Source organism: Arabidopsis lyrata (assembly GCF_000004255.2).
Source record: "Arabidopsis lyrata subsp. lyrata unplaced genomic scaffold ARALYscaffold_3, whole genome shotgun sequence".
Lineage (NCBI taxonomy): Eukaryota > Viridiplantae > Streptophyta > Magnoliopsida > Brassicales > Brassicaceae > Arabidopsis > Arabidopsis lyrata.
The window spans coordinates 6,918,427-6,939,036 of NW_003302553.1; the positions used below are offsets into that span (position 1 = coordinate 6,918,427).

At 33.2% G+C, this 20,610-nt stretch overlaps 6 protein-coding genes across 10 annotated transcripts; 4 read left to right on the forward strand and 2 right to left on the reverse strand.

Annotated features, from left to right (window-relative positions):
* Positions 1 to 654: 654 nt before the first annotated feature.
* Positions 655 to 1,736, reverse strand: LOC9319071 (UDP-D-apiose/UDP-D-xylose synthase 2). Of its 2 annotated transcripts, XM_021033581.1 has the most exons (4): positions 1,421 to 1,504; positions 1,323 to 1,373; positions 1,011 to 1,103; positions 655 to 925 (listed from the first exon to the last, which is right to left on the reverse strand). In XM_021033581.1, exons 1-4 carry the CDS (start codon positions 1,451 to 1,453, stop codon positions 818 to 820), a joined length of 285 nt encoding a protein of 94 aa, XP_020889240.1. In that variant the 5' UTR covers positions 1,454 to 1,504; the 3' UTR covers positions 655 to 817. The 2 variants fall into 2 exon arrangements, with proteins under 2 accessions (XP_020889240.1, XP_002885139.1); XM_002885093.2 differs by having other exon boundaries at positions 1,323 to 1,736.
* A 1,797-nt stretch (positions 1,737 to 3,533) lies between these two features.
* LOC9321206 (nitrile-specifier protein 1) lies at positions 3,534 to 6,244 on the reverse strand. Of its 2 annotated transcripts, XM_021033482.1 has the most exons (4): positions 5,622 to 6,244; positions 5,299 to 5,534; positions 4,938 to 5,207; positions 3,534 to 4,614 (listed from the first exon to the last, which is right to left on the reverse strand). In XM_021033482.1, the coding sequence occupies exons 2-4, from the start codon at positions 5,491 to 5,493 to the stop codon at positions 3,670 to 3,672; spliced, it is 1,410 nt and encodes a 469-aa protein (XP_020889141.1). In that variant the 5' UTR covers positions 5,494 to 5,534; positions 5,622 to 6,244; the 3' UTR covers positions 3,534 to 3,669. The 2 variants fall into 2 exon arrangements, with proteins under 2 accessions (XP_020889141.1, XP_002885140.1); XM_002885094.2 differs by having other exon boundaries at positions 5,299 to 6,243.
* Positions 6,245 to 8,239: 1,995 nt separating this feature from the next.
* On the forward strand, positions 8,240 to 10,622 carry LOC9321207 (myrosinase-binding protein 2). 2 transcript variants are annotated; one of them, XM_021033475.1, is made up of 5 exons: positions 8,240 to 8,338; positions 8,730 to 8,930; positions 9,018 to 9,470; positions 9,555 to 9,998; positions 10,087 to 10,622. In XM_021033475.1, exons 1-5 carry the CDS (start codon positions 8,240 to 8,242, stop codon positions 10,378 to 10,380), a joined length of 1,491 nt encoding a protein of 496 aa, XP_020889134.1. In that variant the 3' UTR covers positions 10,381 to 10,622. The 2 variants fall into 2 exon arrangements, with proteins under 2 accessions (XP_020889134.1, XP_020889135.1); XM_021033476.1 differs by having other exon boundaries at positions 9,060 to 9,470.
* A 3,399-nt stretch (positions 10,623 to 14,021) lies between these two features.
* LOC9319072 (PYK10-binding protein 1) lies at positions 14,022 to 15,493 on the forward strand. The gene is made up of 4 exons (XM_021033541.1): positions 14,022 to 14,097; positions 14,174 to 14,404; positions 14,512 to 14,955; positions 15,044 to 15,493. Exons 2-4 carry the CDS (start codon positions 14,204 to 14,206, stop codon positions 15,293 to 15,295), a joined length of 897 nt encoding a protein of 298 aa, XP_020889200.1. The 5' UTR covers positions 14,022 to 14,097; positions 14,174 to 14,203; the 3' UTR covers positions 15,296 to 15,493.
* A 1,047-nt stretch (positions 15,494 to 16,540) lies between these two features.
* On the forward strand, positions 16,541 to 18,025 carry LOC110230459 (PYK10-binding protein 2). Its single transcript, XM_021033543.1, has 3 exons — positions 16,541 to 16,848; positions 16,952 to 17,395; positions 17,551 to 18,025. The coding sequence occupies exons 1-3, from the start codon at positions 16,648 to 16,650 to the stop codon at positions 17,800 to 17,802; spliced, it is 897 nt and encodes a 298-aa protein (XP_020889202.1). The 5' UTR covers positions 16,541 to 16,647; the 3' UTR covers positions 17,803 to 18,025.
* Positions 18,026 to 18,114: 89 nt separating this feature from the next.
* LOC9319073 (PYK10-binding protein 1) lies at positions 18,115 to 19,883 on the forward strand. Of its 2 annotated transcripts, XM_021033542.1 has the most exons (4): positions 18,115 to 18,336; positions 18,422 to 18,654; positions 18,746 to 19,189; positions 19,364 to 19,883. In XM_021033542.1, exons 2-4 carry the CDS (start codon positions 18,454 to 18,456, stop codon positions 19,613 to 19,615), a joined length of 897 nt encoding a protein of 298 aa, XP_020889201.1. In that variant the 5' UTR covers positions 18,115 to 18,336; positions 18,422 to 18,453; the 3' UTR covers positions 19,616 to 19,883. The 2 variants fall into 2 exon arrangements, with proteins under 2 accessions (XP_020889201.1, XP_002883007.1); XM_002882961.2 differs by lacking the exon at positions 18,115 to 18,336 and having other exon boundaries at positions 18,343 to 18,654.
* The last annotated feature ends 727 nt before the right edge of the window (positions 19,884 to 20,610 follow it).

A 20,610-nucleotide genomic window follows, 5' to 3' on the forward strand; every position in this document is an offset into this window, starting at 1 on the left:
AAGATGGGAAATAAATTGTAGAAAATGAAGACAGTGGAGATGATGATATTTTATATGATGTTTTTATGAAATTGATTTTATATGATGTTTTACTTAATTTCATATCAAAATTAAATATATTTAATATTTTTGATCGATGATATTTATTGGTTGAATTAGTTATATGAAATGATGTTTTTATGTGAAAGAAGTAAATTAAATGAAATTTTTGTGATTTTTAATATATGTGCAAAAATCTTAAACATTGTTTAAAATGAAATAAAGAAAATATAATTGTTTTGAACAAAAAAAAAAAAAAGAAAAACGATAATCGTATATAAGATGATTATATCTGTGAAAGATCATATATATAACAAATAATATAATTGTATGTAACTAAGTTATCTCTATCAAAGATATCACATATCCAGAAAAAAGTGTTAGAGCAACAACAATGGTAGAATCCTTAAAAGGATCTTTAAACATTTTTTAATCATAAATTATGGCAATTTTAAAATTAAGAGTTTGTGATGAATCCTTAAAATTTTCTTTGTCCAATGGTAGAGTCCTTAAGTGGGTTTCTTAAAAAAAAATTTTGAAAAATTATAAACATTTTTATTTGGTAAAACTTAATAATTATTACAATTTCCTAAAAAAATTAAACATACAAGGCATAAAATATATAAAAAATACAAAAAAAAATGAATGAAGCATTCATAATGTAGCTAAGAAAACGAAAGAAAATGTCAGCTTCAACATGTTCCTCAGTACATTCATTGATATGATTGATAGAAACACAACAACATGTTGAAAACGAAAGGTACAAATAGGCATTACCTCACGCCAGAGGATGGTCCTTAGGAAGAAAGCTACCAGTGGTTTTTCCATACACTTCACAGGTAGAAAAGTGAATGAGACGCTTGTTGTTCTCAGAACAGTATTTAACCTAACAAAACCAACACATTAAACCAATCAATTTCAACTAATAATGAAGCACAAAACAACGGACGAAGTAAGAAGAAAACACATACAACTGGACGCGCATCAATGAAATTGTTGTAGATTGTTTCAAGAGGAAGTGTATTGTAATCAGCTGGAGTACAGATCACAGCAAGATGTATAGTCTGCAAACTCCAAAAACAAACATCAGAATTACATCACCGATCTCAACACATCGCGAAATTAAGCAGATAATCAAAATGCAAATTATCTGAATTCCGATAACGAATCATCAGATCTGAGACTACAATCATCACAATCACACCATCATTGCTAATTTTTTAACCTTAAACAACGAAGAACAAGAGATAAAGAAGCAAAATCGATAAGAAGAAGCATTTTACCAGATCCGCCATCTTAATAAGACCTTCAAGCCTTGAATCATGCTTAATATTGATACGATGAAACTGGATCCGACCACTCCATTCAACGGTATCAGGTTCAAGCAAGTGTTTGATCTTCTCGTTGTAAACATCAAGCGCAAGTACCTTTTGAGGCGTCTCCATCATCAATTTTTCACAGAGATGTGAACCGATGAAACCTCCGGCTCCGATCATGCATATTGTGATCGAGAGTCTACACCGTGTTCTCCGATTGAAACACTTCGACGATGATGATCGAGAGTCTACACCGTGTTCTTCGTTTCACAGCCATTGGAGATTAGAAGAGAAGAGCGAGAGAGAGAAATCGCAAATGAAGAGGAGAAAAATAATTAGAAAGTTGACACGTATGGACCTCTTGCAGACCAAAAAAACTCTAAACTAAGGTACGTTTCTTATCTTTATTTATATTTTTCATTTAATTTGGGCCTTTTTTTTAAGGATTCTGAGCTAAGAGTCTCTCTATACCCCTCCATTGGGCTTGCTCTTACATCAAGCTTAGTTCAAAAGTTTTGACTTTTTGCACCATCATATTTCACGTGTAAGTACTCCCCATCAATACAATATTATTAAATGTATATAAATCGTCATTAATAATTTCTTTCAAGATAATAGGAAAATATTATATTTTTTTTCCTTTTTAGATGATGTTTTTAGACATACTAATTATGAAAGGTTCTATAATACTTATTTTAACTTTTTCACAATTAACTAAAAAGTAAAAAAAACTTTTGGTGGAATTGTGGAAAAAAACATAAAAAATCAATCGTAATGCTATCTGATATAACTGAGTAATTAATATGAGTTTGTGAACATTTTAAATGGTAATTGTTTGATTGCCTGTATCTCTGGTAAAACACTTTAATTTTAAAACTTTTGACTGAAAATTATCTCAAAAATATAAAGGACAAAAAGTTATCAGATGCGAATTTTACATAGATTTATGAAAATATCGTCTATTTAAAAATAAAAATATAAATCTAAAACAGCATTTCTAAACAACACGAGAGAATATGTACATGCAGAGCGGTACCTCCCCTTATAAAGAAAAGGCAAGTGCCCACACTTAATATTGTAATTTTATAGGGTATATTTTATGGAAATTATCCTAATCGAACTACTCAGGAGAGGTTATTGGTTTATGGATTTATATAGAATTAGAAATCCAAACAAAAATCATTTGTTATTCAATCATTGATTTTAAAATCCTAATTAAATTCATGTGTTATTGGTTCTATGATTTATAAATACTAGTTAAAATCATATGTTATTCGTTTAGTCATTTGTTTTTGGATTTGAGAATCCAAATTATGTTTTAAATAGAATTGAATGGAATTGAAAGAGAAAAATAGAAGGATTCAAATCCATGGGTAAACACATGTTATTTCAAAATCTATATATCTTGATTTCATAATTAAGAAATTTTCAAATTCTATATGGATTTACAAATTAATAAACCAATAACACCCCCTCAGTTTCTTTTTCTAATGGTCAATTTCAAAGGTTTTATTAGTACCAAAATTAATACTTATTCATTTATTAAAGGTTTTTTTCTATTTTAAATGTTTTTTTTAAAGTTTTGTTTTTGAAATTTTAAGCTTAACTACATTTTACTATTTTGAATTTTTCTTTTAAAATGTCACATTTTAAATTATCGTCTTAGGTCTCTAAATCTCTAGGCACCACACTATGTACATGACATATATATATATATATATATATATATATATATATATATAATTAAATAACCAAATAAATAGGGGGGAAAATGTCATTTAATAGCCCAAGTTTCATAAAATGGTCATTTTAACTTCGAATTCTGTAAATGACCATTTTATACGTGAACTAAAAATTGACAAGCCATCTGAACCAATTGAATGCGTTGACAAGGCCAAAACGACACACCGTTAACAGGCATGCAAACAGAAATGCTAACACCCGTTACCGAGTCTCCGTTAATGTCAAATACGACGTCGGTTTACCTGTTTACCTGGCACAATCAATTGTGGAATGCGATGATTCTTTACAAATAGAATAACTATTCTACTCAAACCTAAGTATTTTTTTTTCAAACCTACGTAATTGACAATAGCTACCATTTTTTGTCTGGCGATTTCTTTTAAGAAAATAAACATCTGATTTGACAAGCCACGAAACATGAAACAAACATTAAAAAAAAAAAAAAAAAAAAACATTAGAAAAGATAAAAGAAAATGATAAGCTGACGAAGGATCTTTCACGACCCCTCCCTTATTGCATCACACACAAACAAACACACAATCACAAACGGTCATGATCAAATCGCGCTTAATCAGACAGAGTCAATTCCATAAAAGAAGAGGTCATCAAACCGGTCATTGGTTGGAGCTTTACCACCATGCATCACAAGTCCTTTCTTACCATCAATGGTCCCAGTTGTGGACGCGGTCCATCCTCTGCTACTCGGTGTCTCCTCTTCACCAAACTTATCTAACCTCTCCCATTGCAACGTCTCTGTATCCAACGTGAAAGTCCCATCGATCAATTGACCCGGACCTACGTGAGCTAGTGGATCCATCGCAATCTCACCTCCGAACATCACAATGTGTTTCCCAAGAGCCGCACTAGCGAATACACTCCTTTCGGAAGGTCTCACACCAAATGTTTCCACTCGTGTCCAACTGTCTTCAGCAGGATCGTAGAAATGAACATCATCTATTTCACATCCATTAAATCCATACACAACCCATACTTTCCCTTGCACCACTTCGAGCCCTGCTCCTCCTCTTATGCTAAAGGAATCTCCTGGAGTCGAACAATGAAACCACTTCTTATCAACGATATTGTAAGAGTCTAGAGTCTTGATTCGTTCCCTAGCACCCACTCCACCGAAAACGTAAACGTTTTCCTCATCGGCTGCCATCGAGTGGAAACTACGAGGAGTTGGTCCTTCTTCGACCGGAGTTAGCAGTTTCCACTCGTTTGTGGTTGTGTCAAATGAGTAGAAACCGTTGTACTGGCGTGAAGCGTCTCGGCCTCCAAAGACATAGAGGGTCGATCCTATTGACACCATACGGACACCTAAGCAAGAGAGGTGTGGAACGTCTCCGGTGGCTGGAGAAATGGACCAAGTCCGGGTCTCGAGGTCAAAGACGTAAAGGTGTTTGTCGATGGGCTGATTTGGTGTGAACTCCCCACCAAAGGAGTAAATCTTGTTACCTATTTGTGCTATGCCATGTGAGCATCTTAGCCCTGGACCTTCTCCGTTTTCCTCCACCTTATAATTTAATTAATAATATATGTTAGCTATTTTTTAAAAGGATTATATTTTGCTTAGTGAATTTCCATAATTGTAAGATCAAATTACTGAAAATAATGATTTTTTTTTTTTTGGTGAAACCAAATTAATGAAAATATAAATTGCAAAAACTGTCATTGATTATATGCCAATTTTTTCCCTCTCTTTGTTTTCTACATTTTTTTTTGTTTCGCGTACGTGATTTAGTGATTTGCTGTGGTAACAATTAAAAACCTTCATATCTATTTGTGTGTGTGTGTTTTTTTTTTTTTTTTTTTTGTGTTGGTTTAAGAGATTACTACCTTGATCCAGTTTCCAAGCAATTTGGGAGTGGACGACAAAGAAACATAGGCCCCGAGAGAGTGTAGAACGTCGGTGGAACGTCCGTGAAACCCAACGACTTTTCCACCTTGTAGCACAAACTTAACCCCAGGTCTTTTTTTGATAGGATGAGAGGTTTTGCCTGTAAACGTCTTGAATGAAAGAAACGTGATCATTTCTGAGGTCATATCATTAACCTTCTCACTGTAACCTTCCACGTATACGATGTAGTCATCCGCATCAATCTCAAACTGCAAAGAAATCAAACAATTTTCAATTCGGAAACCAACAAACAAAAGACCCTCTTGACCAATCACAACATAGATATATCTATTTTAGTACCTCATCAACTCCTAGCTTTGTCTTCGTTCCATGTTCATCTCCAACAACTACTTGAGAACCATTGACATACTCAAACTTGACGAAGGCTATACCATACTGGCCTTGCCCTACATATACCTTTCTAACATTGTCGTAAACAACATCATCCCATACATCTCCCGTCTCACCACCCTTTGCTTCTAGCTTTTTGGCCATCTCTTTTGCTTGCGTTTGATAAATCTTACGAATAGTACTACCTGCAGTAAGAAACGTATAATGTAATCAAATACTATACTAACAATAATCATATAAGAGAATGGGCCGGTGAGAGGTAGAGAGATGACCTTAAAAGAAAGTAATGATTAATTGGTGCAGTGATCTATGTTTTGGAAATTTCATGGGTATTTATTGACCTGCGGAAGATATGGATGATGGTCGCTAGGGAAGACTTTTATCTTACATGATAAAGATATGGCAACTCGTATTGTTTTCTTTTCTATATCTTCTTTCTTTTATGAGATCTGCATCATGGCCACGATCTGCATCATGGCCACGTTCTTCAAATAAGTATAATCGCCCATTGCATTTTGGCTTAATGGTAGTGTTGCCCTCAATTCTCAAAAGGGAACCCATTTTAAGAATAATGGGTTGTATGGTAACTGGTTGATAAATTGATGTGAGCTAGCAAGACGTACATTTAACAATTCTCTAATTAATTTTAAAGCATATAGATTGGCAACCAATATACGTGTTCACCCGCATTTTATTTCGTATGTCAACAATATATTCACTCGGTTTGGTTCATTTGAACCAATCCTGTAACATAAGATGTTGACCAAAAACAACAAAATTCGTGAGGTAATCTGATTTTGGACATAAATAAAATAAATGACTATAGTGGCACGTAAACAAGGGAAATTCTATCCAGTTAGAATATGCTACTTGTTTTTAGAAAATCGAATGTATAAATATTTGGTTGATAGTTTCTAAAAGTTTTCCGGACAACAATATAATAATCTCTATACTATTAAAAAAGAAGTACAAATGAAAATGGGTCGGGTTAAAATCAGAAAATTGACCCGAAATTCTGAAATCGGATCTTTGAAATTTTTTTGGAATATAAATTCGAATTAATAATGAAAAATTGAAATAAAATCAAATATTTATAGAAATCAAATAAAATCTGATTGTACATATGGTAACTAATAATAAAAGCATATTCCAAACAATATTATACATTAATTACGTATAATAAATTTGTTCATATATTTTTGGGACTAATTCCATAACAATCAACGTTTTTGTCATTAATTTCGTTCATTTTAGCCAATTATCATTAATTGAAAGATATTTTACTTGCTTCTAAAGATTTCTAGAAAATTTATCACAAATAAACCATATTTTATAAATTAAATTGATATTTTTATTTTGGTCGTGTAAATTAAATAGATATTTTTATTTTGGTCGTATAAATTAAATAGATATGAAATCCATGCAACTAATTTTAATTTAATTAGATTAAATCGAAATTATGATATTTTCATACCTATATGCGGATGTATGCGGATTTGCGGGATTGTCCATGAATTTTGTTTAAATAATTTTAAAGTAACCAACTACTAAAATAAATAAATAAATCAAAATACTATTAAAAGTTTGTTTAAATTACCACATGTTGAATAAATTATAATTTTATCAATAAATACTAATATGCGGGCTGATCCGTCAACCCGCGGATGAAAACCGATTAAACCTATGACCTACTGCGAATTAATCCATGTGGCCGCTTATTTCCGGATTTAATATATTTTCCCAAATCTGCCCCATAGTGAGATGATGTGGGCTGGACCCGCGGTTTTTGACCTATTTTGACTGCTCTAATTCCCATGAATCGTCTAATTTTAGAATTTTAAAACACAAAATTCTATTTTGTAAATCATAATTATTACGATGGGTATATTTATAAACAATTTTACATTTTCTCTACGATTCGTTATTATGAATATTTATAAGTATACTACACGATTCATTCTACTAAAAAACACACACAATATTAAACGCAACATATGTAAACCAATATTCTCCCGCGGTGGACCGCGAGTCCGATCCTAGTGTTGAGCAGTAAAAGAGAAGATTAGTTTTTAAAAATTTTGTTGAGAAGTAAAAAAAATTGTTTTCAATAAATATAAAATAATTATTATTTGGATTAAAATATATAATAAATTAATGTTCTCAAATCTTCTTCGATTGTTTCAAAGACAGAAAAAAAATTTCGTTTGGGTGAATTAGGTAAGGTAATTTGATTATGAACATAAAATTAAATAAATGACTATAATGGCTAGCAAACCAGGGAAATCCATTTAGAATATACTACTCTTTGTTTCTTTTGTCAAAAGAATATCCTACTTTAAGATTCTCATATATCATATGAACAAATTACATTAAAACATATTTTTAAAATATACAATGCCAACATATATTATCTTTGTATATATATCCTTTATTCTATTAATGAAAAACACAGTTCACAACACTATGCAATTACATATTGGGGCTTATAGAAACTACAAACTCCCAAAAATAGAATACTGGCATCATAATCTAAAACCCAAATAAGCCCAAAATCATTAGTGAAGAAACCTATGCATTCCTCTGTTCGCGGCTTCAAATTTATGTGAACTATTTAGGTAAGTCATGCCATTTTGGTTTATCCCTTTCTCGTAATCTCATAAATCATGACAGCTGTTTAATTGGTTATACTGTAACTTGTAACTAAAATTTGTTGTAACCCAACAAGTTCGTAATAATAAGTTTTCTTTTTTTTTAATAAAGAACCGTAAATAACATTTAGAAAATCATCTTATATAATATTTTGGTAAAAGATAATATTTTAAACAATAACAGAAAACTAATATCGTGGTAAAAGAAAATCAAGATTGGCCGTACGCCCGTACCAAAGAGTATGAGTATCAATATATATATATATATATGCAAACTCCAACCCACACTTATTCATCACTCTTTTATCTTCCTTCAATCTGATGAGCCAAGAAACCTAGAGGTTGCAATTATCTAATTTCTACGTTTAATTTATCCCATAACTTTCTTATTTTTTCATTAATTTTTATTTAGATCTTCAGTATCAGTGATTGGAAATTGATCATCTTATAAATTGTTTATGATCTTCCTTGTAATTACCGTAGTCCATATAAATAATTTTAGAAGTACTGTATGTATAGTATTTGCTTTTTATGCGTGGATTATTTGTTGAAAGCGATTGCCAAATCTGTTTTCATCTGCATGCTGTAATTAAAACAGTAGTATTAAAAAAAAAAGAAAAAAGTAGTATTTTTCATTGAGATATAAGATTTTATTTTCGATAGATTATTTCCACATTGGTCGGATTGTTGTAATAATAATTTTTTTTTTTTTGATAAAAAAATGTTTTTCAGGAAACAATGTCACAGAAAGTAGGACCTTTCGGCGGTAACAAAGGATATGCATTCGACGATGGTGTCTTTGGTTATGACGATGTGAAGAAAGTGATTGTTGGGGAAGACGATCACGGCGTGATTTATATGAAAATCGAATACGTCAAAGACGGAAAATTCGAGACACGAGTACACGGAAAAACTACCGAAACTCTCAAAGAGGTAAAAAAATTGAACACATATGGTTCTGAATTTGTCATTATGTTGATAAAATATTCACCATTCTTGCTATTTTTTTTTTTTGTTAAGTTTGAACTTAACAATCCAGACGAATACATCACATCAATTCAGGGAAGCTATAGCGATGTTTCGAAATATAATTCAACTGTTGTGAAGACGCTTATATTCAAGACATCACACGGGAGAACATCTCCAATGTTTGGTAAGACGGCGTTTTTCAAAACAGATTTTGTGATGGAAGGTAAAGGTGGAGCCAAGCTTATCGGGTTCCATGGAAGGTCGGGTGATGCTATTGATGCCATAGGAGCTAACTTTTTCGCGTCTTCCCCGCCTCTGAAGCAGTTAGAACCTCAAGGTGGAAATGGAGGAAGTGCTTGGGATGATGGCGTTTACGACGGTGTAAAAAAGATCTTGATTGGACAAGATGGAAATCGCATAAGCTATGTTAGGTTTGAGTACGTTGTTAAAGGAAGCACATCGATACCACATTCTCATGGAAAGAGAAAACAAGAACCGAAAGAGGTAATCTTTGGAAAGCTCTAAGCTCGAAGTTTTTGTCTATAGAGTTTGCTTAAGAATTATAATGAGTTTCTCTTTAATTTGTAGTTTGTGCTGGATTATCCAAATGAACATATTGCATCAGTGGAAGGAACTTATGATGGTTTTGTCACATCGGTAACCTTCAAGACATCAAAGGGGAAAACTTCTGCTACATTTGGAAACGCGATTGGTACGAAATTCGTCTTTGCGGAAAAAGATTTCGTGCTTGTAGGATTCCGTGGACGATCCAGTGATCTCATCGATGCTCTCGGAGCACATTTTGCGCCTGCACCACTTAATGTTCCCGTGCCAGCTCCGGCTAAGAAATTGGAAGCAAAAGGCGGAAACGGAGGAGCCGCATGGGATGATGGTTTCTATGAAGATGTTAGGAAGATATATGTAGGACAAGGTGACTCAGGTGTGTCCTTTGTCAAATTTGAGTATGTTAATGGCAAGGAGCTTGTAGCTGGAGTTGGTCATGGGAAGATGTCACTTCTTGGAACAGCGGAGGTTTTTGTGCACTGTTCTCGAGTTTACCAAATAATGTTTTTCTTGAGATCCAATGTTCACGGGTCTTTGTTTTTCTTTTTTCTTGCAGTTTGTGCTAGATTTTCCAAATGAATACATCGTATCGGTGGAGGGATGTTACGATAATGTCTTTGGAATTGAAGCCGAGTTGGTGACGATGCTTAGATTTATGACAAATAAACGTACATCTCCACCGTTTGGGCTCGATGCAGGCACACCGTTTACGTTGGAGATGAAAGACCATAAGATCGTTGGATTCCATGGCAAAGCTGGAGATTTTGTTCATCAAGTTGGTGTCTACGTCTCGCCAATCTCAAGTCTTAAACCTTTGAGAGCTCTCTCTAGGCTTACTAAAATAAAATGAAAAAGCCCTAAATGCTTGTTGCTCCTCTGCTTCTAGCTACTCTCTTTAAACTATGTGTTGTGTGTTCTCATGTCGTTGGTTTGTTGATCTGTATGTTTCTTGTGATGAAGTGGTCTGTCTCTTTAAATAAGGTATCGTTTGTGTTGGAATAGACATAAGACATCTACGTCCAATAATCACAAAATCTTTTATCAGGATTTGGGTTGGAATTTGTATCGAGTAAAAAGGATTGATTTGTTTGATGGTATGTTTCGATGTCTGAGGATAAATCGTGGAATGGGATGTTTCTTTAGTCTTTACAATGTTAATAACTATTGTACTAAAACTTACGTAGTAAACGATAGCTGCTATCCAAACTCTCTATTTAGTAATTAACAAAACAGGTTTACGGACTCTGTTTTATACATGATGTCTTGATGATGAATATGATGACAAAAAAGTATAGAATTGATCCCTTTCTTTCTAGATCATTTTTCACATTGGTTGATTTATATATGTGTATAAATTATTATCTCTATATTAAAGATAATCACATATCCAAGATCGATCAATGCTTCAATTTTCATTCCAACGTTCACTATTTAAAACCCATGCATAATTCACAGTTTCACAAACACAAATCATGAAGAGAAAAATTTGACGTGTGTGGAAGTGAAACCCATTCATTTGTTCGCGACTTCGTATTTTTACGTGAAATATTTAGGTAAGTCATGCCTTTCTCTCTCTCTCTCTTTTTTTTTTTTTTTTAACCAAGTCATGCCTTTCGTGGTTTGTCACTTTCTCATAATCTCATAACATATGACTGCTGTTTGGTTGTAACTAATTTTATTTTAAAACACTATTAACATTAATATATCTGTTATTAATTTCTACTATACTTTACCAAATTCCTTGTATTTAAACCTTTAACAAAAAAAAAATCCTTGTAATGGTAAAATTAATTCCACCTTGCAATATGTAATGTCTTCAAATATTTACTATTTACTTGATTTATCAAAATTTCTTGAATAAGATTTAGTGTTATAAATTATGCACATTTTAAATTTTCAAAGAAACTAAAATAAAATTTTCAAAAATTAAATTAGTTCTGCTTTATTTAGTCTATTCTTGTCCTACCATTTTCGTCTCAAATTAAGTTCTTTACAAAAAAAAATATGCAAAACAAAACGTAAATTTAGTAATATTTTCCTTAAAAGAAAATATTTTGTGTCTTTGTGAGGAACGACGATCGAAAACGAGAAGAACGAAAAATTAATTACGCACCGAACGTAACGTAGAAGTTAGAACAAAGACTGGAAATGATAAAGAGGTTTAGGTATATCTTGATCAAAATATTCATGATTATGGTTGAGTTTAATTTGGTTTACGTATTATTTGTTTTAATTTTTCAGAAGTCCACTCCACTAATGGCTGTTGCTATCTTGCAATTATTTTCATATGTCAATAACTATTGTTTACTCTTAGTTAAATTATTGGGATTACTATGCATGATGAGTAGATGATTACAATATTATAGTCTTCTAATAGTTAATACTATATATATTTTTAAAATTATAAGTTTGTACCCTCTTAATTAGTATTAAATAGATAAGGTCAATTAATGAGTAGGCAGGCAAATTATCATTGATTTTTTCAATAATAAACAATATGCGGATTCGTATTCGGATGTACGTACCACATCCATTATAAATAACACAAAACTACTAGCTTACAAGTCTAAAAGGTAACCAAACAATATTACTATTGAGCTAGAGTAATTTTTCTCGATTGTTTTGCATTCGCAATAGCTACTTATTATTAAATACATACTACACATGTTAACCTATTTCGACAAATTATGTATTAGGGATAATTATATTAACTAGTATATAAGATATATGAGTTATCATTGTAAATTGGTTTTGAGTTAGAAGCTCATATTCTAATATGGTATCAGAACTCGATTCATACATGTCCAAATCTATAATTGGTCGCGCCTGACCCAATAGTTGATATGCCGATCCTTGTCCGAATATACCGAGATGAATGGCTAGAAAAGTCATCATCTCGAAGGGACGTATTAGAAATAATAATATCCTACACTAGAAGGACAAAAAAATCTTTACTAGTATATAAAATATATAAGTTAATCTATTCATTATCAATTGATTTTGAGTTGGAAGTCCATATACTAATATTATGAATCATATTAAGCTTCTATCCATTAGATTAATATTAGTAACAATGTAAAGGTACCATAATAAATCTTTTTTCCAAAGAGAACAATTTTTTTTTTTAGCAATACGCTTAGCAAAACTTACGAATATTTCATAAATCAGTTGTAAGAGCACCTCCAATATTTAGATACTCTTTTAGTATCTCAACAACAATATATTATTATTATTATATAATTTAAATAAATAATTAAATTTTAATATTAAAATAAAATTATGCCCCTTATATGATGACAAATGGTTAGAATTGTTCTAATGAGTTTTTTAAAGATTTGAACCAGTGCTTAATCTCTTTTTTAGTTTTATTTTTATTATTATTTTTTATTATTTTACTTTCTAGATACCCTGTTAGAATTTTTGGATGGAGATGCTTTAAGAAGTTTCAAAAAGTAAATATGAACATCCGTTTGAACATGCTGAGTTATGACTTAATAATTTCTATTCAGTGATTTAAATTTTATTTTTACTGTTTTAAATAATGTTTAAGGCTTTTAAAACATGTTCATGCACTAATTGCATCATTCTGATTTATAAATTGCAACTTGAACCCTTACCTAATAATCAATCGTACACAGGGGCGGACCCATGTATACACTTGGGAGGTCAAGTGACCTGGTCAAATTTAGAAACTCTTAAACAATTTTGAGCAAAATTATTGACCTTGTTAATTTTTCCGTTTTCACGCTTGTCCATTTCTCGTTTCACTTAAAAGGAAAAACAACATTCAATGTGTGTTTCCTTTCTTAACCTTTTAATGACAATTATAACATTAAATACAAAATCCTACGAAAATATCCTATTTCTAGTTTTAGATTCAATTTTATTATGGTATAGTTGCTGGAGATGCAATCTCCATCAAATGCGACTATCAACAATTTATAATTAACAAAATTAATATATAAATGTGAACAAATTTTTTTAGATATTCAAGGATATGTTAAGTTTTTTTTCTATATAAACTAATCATTTTCAACATTTTTCATTTTCTTATTATAATAGTTTAACTTTGAATAATATTAAAAATGCAATAGTTTTTCTCAAAATTTAGTTCTTATTTTTAAAGGGATTTTTCTGATTTTATATTTATAAAATATATATAACAAAATAAATTATTTACGATAATATTTTTGCACCGGGTTAAAAAAATTTCTGGGTCCGCCACTGATCGTACATAATATAATATACGACCATGTGAACTTTAAAATAACAAATTAGCTCGCTGCCATCGTTTCAACTTTCATGGCCAACCACAAACATAAAGACGATTAGTTGAGATATGTAAATATATGAATATTTGAACATACGAGTTTTTGGGTAATGTTTTTTTTTTTTTTTAATATGCCTCGTGATCCACGAAACTATATACTACTATTATTTCGACTAGTACTAACTGTTCAATGGCCTATATGCGGATATATGGTAATATCCAAGAGGTCAATATAAATACACATACAATTCACTTAAATTGATCATAGCACCGATCACAATCTACTCTCTTTAGAAGGTCATCTCTCTATTCCTCTCTATTTTGTAAAAATTGGTTAATAGTAGAAATTAACAAATTATTTTTGCAACTACAGAAATTCGTAAGTTTGGTCAAGAAGCAAAAGATGGCCCAAAAGGTGGAAGCACAAGGAGGGAAAGGAGGCAACCAATGGGACGATGGATCCGTACATGACGCTGTGACCAAGATTCAGGTCGGAGCAGGTGGACTCGGCATTCAATACGTTCAGTTTGATTATGTCAAGAACGGACAAACCGAACAAGCTCCTCTTCGCGGTATCAAAGGCCGTGTTATGCCAGCTGATCCGGTTCCTATATATTTTCCTTGCCCATTGATATTCTTCTTTCCAATCTGTATATACATCTATTGATAGATTTTGAAGTTTTTGACATTTTGATCTTGATCTATGCACAGTTTGTGATTAACCATCCAGAGGAACATCTAGTTTCTGTAGAAGGTTGGTATAGCCCCGAAGGTGTCATTCAAGGGCTTAAGTTCATCTCCAACAAGAAGACTTCTGATGTAATTGGATACGAAGATGGTACTCCATTCACTCTCAAAGTTCAAGACAAGAAGATCATTGGCTTTCATGGGTCTGCCGGAGACAATCTTAATTCTCTTGGGGCTTACTTTGCTCCGTTGACTAGTACAACTCCGTTGACTCCTGCCAAGCAGCTACCGGCACTTGGTAGTGATGATGGAGCTGCTTGGGATGATGGTGCTTACGTTGGTGTGAAGAAGGTGTACGTAGGACAAGCCCAAGATGGTATCTCAGCCGTTAAGTTTGTGTACGACAAAAGTCCTGAGGAGGTCGTAGGAGAAGAACATGGAAAGAGTACTCTACTCGGATTCGAAGAGGTAAATCCTTTCTTTCTCTTTTTGTTGAATTTGAATATATAGAGATATTCTTCGATCAGATGTATTCAATTGTTTTATTTGCTTGCAGTTAGTACTTGACTATCCAAGTGAATACATCACCGCAGTCGAAGGCACCTACGATAAAATCTTTGGGAGTGATGGCTCAGTCATAACTATGCTTAGGTTCAAGACTAATAAACAAACGTCTCCTCCCTTTGGACTTGAAGCTGGCACAGCCTTCGAACTCAAAGAGGAGGGCCACAAAATCGTTGGATTCCATGGAAGAGCCAGTGATCTGCTTCACAAATTTGGAGTCCATGTCCGTCCCGTCTCAAACTGATAATGGAGATCTTTATCCTTGATTCCATGCATCTAATAAGTTATCAAATCTATCTTCTAAATATGTCGTTCGAGGATCTTCATGCCTCTGGTGACCTTTAATAAGTGTTTCAAGTGTTGTCTCTTGTGATATTGGTTTTTCTTTGATGTTCTTATGCTCCATTTTAATAAAGGAAGTTTGTTCCATCTCTTCTAATTATCATTTTTCCTATATATATGTTCTGATATTTATTTTTCCCATGTGCTTGTGATACTAATTCTACTTACTATAATTTAAACCAAAATCTCAACGTATGAATTGTACAATTTAAAATACAAAAGTTTTCTCAGAAACAAAGCCTTAAAAAAAATTTTATCTAGGTTGTGCCCAAAAATTGAAGTTTTTTTGCCTTCTGCAAACATAAAAAAATTATTAGTTGAAAAGTATATGAGTTGGCCAAAACAAATACAAATTATTAGCTATCGATTTCTCATATTTAGACAAATTATGAATTATATTTAAGCTTCTATTAGTTAGATTGATATTTAGTAACAGTGTAAAGGATACAATTATATACTACCAAAGAAAAAGAGTTTTTTTTAGAAATACGGTTCCCAAAGTTTAATAATATTTCATAAATCAGTTGTGAGGAGATTTTTTAGAAATAATTTTAGATCCATATGATCCGGTTCTTGTTTCTAGATTGAACGTTACAGGAAAATTGTATTATATATCTACTCTTTAACTTGTTTCTAATTTATCTTCGTTTATACTTTTACTGTTTTAAACAATGTTTAAGGCTTTGGAAACATGTTCATACAATACTTATCAAATCGTCAACCAATCAGACTCCTAAGAAGGAGGTCACTAATTGGAGAATTCTAACTTACATAAATTGCAACTTGAACCCTTTATAAATAATAACGTACATAATAAAATTGGTAGCCGACTCTGTGAATTTTCTAATAATAACTAGTAATTAGCTCGCTGCCATCGTTTCATCTTTCATGGGCCAACACCAATTAATATAAAAGACGATTAGTTGAGAAGTTGTGAAAGTATAAAAGTATATGAATATTTGAACGTGCGTTTCTTCCGGTAATGTTTCTTTAAATATGCCTCGTGGATCACGAAATACTAATAGATTATTATTTCGATCGACTAGGACGATCAATGGCCTAAATACGAATCAATGGTTATATCCAAGGAGTCAATATAAATACACCTACGATCCACTTAAATTGATCACATCAGCGATCACAATCTAGTCACATTTTAAGGTCATCTCGATTTCAATCTCTATTACTAAAATTGGTTAATAATCGAAATTAGCAATTTGTTTTTGCAATTATAGTAACATCAGCAAACAAAATATGGCTCAAAAGGTGGATGCAAAAGGAGGGAAAGCAGGCAACCAATGGGACGATGGATCCCAACATGACGCCGTGACCAAGATTCAGGTCGCAGCAGGCGCAAATGGAATTCAATACATTCAGTTCGATTATGTCAAGAACGGACAAACCGAACAAACTCCTCTTCGCGGTATCAAAGGCCGTACCATTCCAGCTGATCCGGTTCCTATACATTTTCCTTGCCTATTGACTTCTTCTTTTTATGTAAAAATCTCTAGTTTTATCTTGAAGTATTGATCATATATATTGACCTTGATCTCTACAGTTTGTGATTAACCATCCTGAGGAGCATCTAGTTTCTGTAGAAATTTGGTATAGACCTGAAGGTGTTGTTCAAGGGCTTAGGTTCGTATCCAACAAAAAGACTTCTGGTTTCATTGGATATGATCTTGGTACTCGATTCATTATGCAAGTTCAAGACAAGAAGATCATTGGCTTTCATGGGTCTGCCGGAGACAATCTTAGTTCTCTTGGGGCTTACTTTGCTCCGTTGACTAGTACAACTCCGTTGACTCCTGCCAAGCAGTTACCAGCACTTGGTAGTGATGATGGAGCTGCTTGGGATGATGGAGCTTACGTTGGTGTTAAGAAGGTGTACGTAGGACAAGCCCAAGATGGTATCTCAGCCGTTAAGTTTGTGTACGACAAAAGCCCTGAGGAGATCGTAGGAGAAGAACATGGAAAGAGTACTCTACTCGGATTCGAAGAGGTATAATGCCTTTTTTCTTTCTTTGTTGAATGTGAAAATTTACAAAATAAATATTATACATATGTAGAGATATTTTTTTATCAGAGAATCCAAACTCTCCTTCGGTTTGCATAATGATATATTCAATTGTTTTTATTGGGTTCCAATAACTGCAGTTCGTACTTGACTATCCAAGTGAATACATCACCGCAGTCGAAGGCACCTACGATAAAATCTTTGGGAGTGATGGCTCAGTCATAACTATGCTTAGGTTCAAGACTAATAAGCAAACGTCTCCTCCCTTTGGACTTGAAGCTGGCACAGCCTTCGAACTCAAAGAGGAGGGCCACAAAATCGTTGGCTTCCATGGAAGAGCCAGTGATCTGCTTCACAAATTTGGAGTCCATGTCCGTCCCGTCTCCAACTGATAATGGAGATCTCTATCTTTGAATCCATGCATCTAATAAGTTATCAAATCTATCTTCTAAATTTGTCATTTGAGGTCTCTTCATGCCTCTCTGGTGACCTTTGATAAGTGTTTTAAGTGTTGTCTCTTGTAATGTTATTTTTTCTTTGATGTGATTGTACTCCATTTTAATAAGGAAGTTTGTTCCATCTCTTCTAATTTTTATTTCCCTATATCTTGTAATTTTTATTTTCTCAATTGCTTCTATATAATACTAATTCTACTATAAATTTTAATTTGAAAAACAAAATAAGTATAAGCTTTTTTGGGGTAAAATATTTTAATATTCCTCGTGGATCACGAAATTATAGATTACTATTATTTAGATATTAGAATTGTGTTAATTGATTAAATAATGGCCTATATGCCCCGATCTAACTATGAGATAAATATCTTGGTATTAATTAGATTATCTTTTGGTAAAATATCCTGGCGCCTAATTCGAAGAGGTCAATAAATTCACATGGATGGATCACCGTCTACTCTCTCTCTGAAGGTCAACTTTCTTTCCTCTCTATCTCATAATATAATTTTGTAAAATTTGTTAAAGTTGAAATTAAAAATTGTTTTTGCTGTTTTAGTAACTCATAAGACTGGTAAAAACCAAAGAACGATGGCTCAAAAGGTGGAAGCACAAGGAGGGAAAGGAGGCAACCAATGGGACGATGGATCCGTACATGACGCTGTGACCAAGATTCAGGTCGGAGCAGGTGGACTCGGCATTCAATACGTTCAGTTCGACTATGTCAAGAACGGACAAACTGAAGAAGCTCCTCTTCGCGGCATCAAAGGCCGTAGTATCGCAGCTGATCCGGTTCCTATACCTTTTCCTTGCCCATTGATCAATATATATATCAAGTTTGATCCTGATCTTGTTTTTGACATTTTGATCTTGATCTCTATAGTTTGTGATCAACCATCCAGAGGAACACTTGGTTTCTGTAGAAGGTTGGTATAACCCTGAAGGTGTTATTCAAGGGCTTAAGTTCAAATCGAACAAGAAAACTTCTGATGTCATTGGATACGACGATGGTACTCAATTCACTCTCCAAGTTCAAGACAAGAAGATCACTGGCTTTCATGGGTTTGCTGGAGACAATCTTAATTCTCTTGGGGCTTACTTTGCTCCGTTGACTACTTCAGCCCCGTTGATCCCTGCCAAGAAGCTTCCAGCACTTGGTAGTGATGAAGGAACTGCATGGGACGATGGTGCTTATAATGGTGTTAAGAAGGTGCATATAGGTCAAGGACTCGATGGTGTGGCAGCGGTTAAGTTTGAGTATGTCAATGGTTCTCAAATTGTTGTTGGAGATGAACGTGGAAAGACGACTCTACTCGGCTTCGAAGAGGTACTTATATCTCGCTTTTCTCTATCAAAAGTTCATGGACTACTATCTTATTTACGAGGTCAGCACTTTTTTAAACGCGCGCGGCAGCCTAAATGGGTTTATCTATCTTCTTAAAGTCATTCAGATCGGATCCATCGGCCAATATTAAATTGTTTTGTTTGGATTTCATTGTAGTTCGACATTGATTATCCAAGTGAATACATCACGGCTGTGGATGGCACCTACGATAAAATATTTGGAAGTGACTCTGCGGTCATTACCATGCTTAGGTTCAAGACTAATAAGCAAACATCCAATCCCTTTGGTCTTGAAGCTGGCGTAGCCTTTGAACTTAAAGAGGAAGGCCACAAGATTGTCGGATTCCATGGAAAAGTCAGTGATATTCTTCATCAAATTGGAGTCCATGTCCTCCCCATCACCAACTGATCATGACATCTTTCTCTTTGATTCCATCTAATAAGTTATCAGACCTGTCTTCTGAATTTGTCACTTGAAGTTTATTTATGTCTCTAGTGACCTTTGAATAAGCTGTTCTACTTATCATGTTTCTTTTACAAACTGCTCAAGTGTTTTAAGCGTTGTCTCTCATGAATGTTGATGTTTTTGTATCTTCGATGGGTTTGTGATCCAAATTCCTAAAATTGAAAATAGAGCTGGCCCTTAGGCTAAGCCAATGAAGCATTTGCTTGCGGTCTTTCATATCATAAGTTATTTCCGGCCCTTTTTTTCAAGTATTCCAGTGGTTTAGTGGTTTAGGTGATGATGGTCAAGAGTCAGTGACTCCGGCCCTTTTTCTTTTTCTTTGGTTGCGAACTTTCAAAATCTTAGAGCCGGCTCTGACGGTAAACGAAGATTTGTTTTTCCCTAAATACTAATTGGGGCCAAAAGCATGCAAAGGTACAAACTAAGCTATGGTATTTTGTTAAACCAAGGGCTGAAGATATATATAGGTTCGGTTTGAATTCGCAATTAACACGTAAAATGCAAAATTATATTATTTTCAGCTCAAATAGAACTTTCACATGGTACTAGAATTTTAACATCATCGCTAACTGTCAAATCACCATGAACTATTAATTCTTATACTGTACTCTTATAACCTTTCCTTAACAATTTTGTCTCCATATCCTTTTTTTCATTAATAGTCTAGTCTATTGAGAAGTTTATTACAATAGTAGGGTTGAATGATAACATTACTACTTGGGATAATTGTTTGCGAACTCATGTCTTGTAAGGAAAATGGTTTTTAAGTTTTTTATTACCTCTTGGCGATTTTTATGAGAAAATTAAATCTTCATAATCTAGATCTTGAATAACACGCGTAGACAACACACCACGTCAACGAGTTTAGGGTCGACGTACACGTCAAATTTAACGTTTTATAGAAGATTTTGAATTAGTATATGCATATCCATTTTTAT

Coding starts and splice junctions, on each gene's coding strand:
- LOC9319071 (XM_002885093.2), bottom strand. CDS start 1,535: ATGATCGGAGCCGGAGGTTTCATCGGTTCACATCTCTGTGAAAAATTG. Junction 1,104..1,322: donor TTATTAAGATGGCGGATCTG/GTAAAATGCTTC, acceptor TGGAGTTTGCAG/ACTATACATCTTGCTGTGAT. Junction 926..1,010: donor TCATTGATGCGCGTCCAGTT/GTATGTGTTTTC, acceptor TGGTTTTGTTAG/GTTAAATACTGTTCTGAGAA.
- LOC9321206 (XM_021033482.1), bottom strand. CDS start 5,493: ATGGCCAAAAAGCTAGAAGCAAAGGGTGGTGAGACGGGAGATGTATGG. Junction 5,208..5,298: donor CAAAGCTAGGAGTTGATGAG/GTACTAAAATAG, acceptor ATTTCTTTGCAG/TTTGAGATTGATGCGGATGA. Junction 4,615..4,937: donor TGCTTGGAAACTGGATCAAG/GTAGTAATCTCT, acceptor TTAAATTATAAG/GTGGAGGAAAACGGAGAAGG.
- LOC9321207 (XM_021033475.1), top strand. CDS start 8,240: ATGAGTATCAATATATATATATATATATGCAAACTCCAACCCACACTT. Junction 8,339..8,729: donor ATGAGCCAAGAAACCTAGAG/GTTGCAATTATC, acceptor AATGTTTTTCAG/GAAACAATGTCACAGAAAGT. Junction 9,471..9,554: donor GAAAACAAGAACCGAAAGAG/GTAATCTTTGGA, acceptor TTTAATTTGTAG/TTTGTGCTGGATTATCCAAA.
- LOC9319072 (XM_021033541.1), top strand. CDS start 14,204: ATGGCCCAAAAGGTGGAAGCACAAGGAGGGAAAGGAGGCAACCAATGG. Junction 14,405..14,511: donor GTGTTATGCCAGCTGATCCG/GTTCCTATATAT, acceptor ATCTATGCACAG/TTTGTGATTAACCATCCAGA. Junction 14,956..15,043: donor CTCTACTCGGATTCGAAGAG/GTAAATCCTTTC, acceptor ATTTGCTTGCAG/TTAGTACTTGACTATCCAAG.
- LOC110230459 (XM_021033543.1), top strand. CDS start 16,648: ATGGCTCAAAAGGTGGATGCAAAAGGAGGGAAAGCAGGCAACCAATGG. Junction 16,849..16,951: donor GTACCATTCCAGCTGATCCG/GTTCCTATACAT, acceptor TGATCTCTACAG/TTTGTGATTAACCATCCTGA. Junction 17,396..17,550: donor CTCTACTCGGATTCGAAGAG/GTATAATGCCTT, acceptor CAATAACTGCAG/TTCGTACTTGACTATCCAAG.
- LOC9319073 (XM_021033542.1), top strand. CDS start 18,454: ATGGCTCAAAAGGTGGAAGCACAAGGAGGGAAAGGAGGCAACCAATGG. Junction 18,655..18,745: donor GTAGTATCGCAGCTGATCCG/GTTCCTATACCT, acceptor TGATCTCTATAG/TTTGTGATCAACCATCCAGA. Junction 19,190..19,363: donor CTCTACTCGGCTTCGAAGAG/GTACTTATATCT, acceptor ATTTCATTGTAG/TTCGACATTGATTATCCAAG.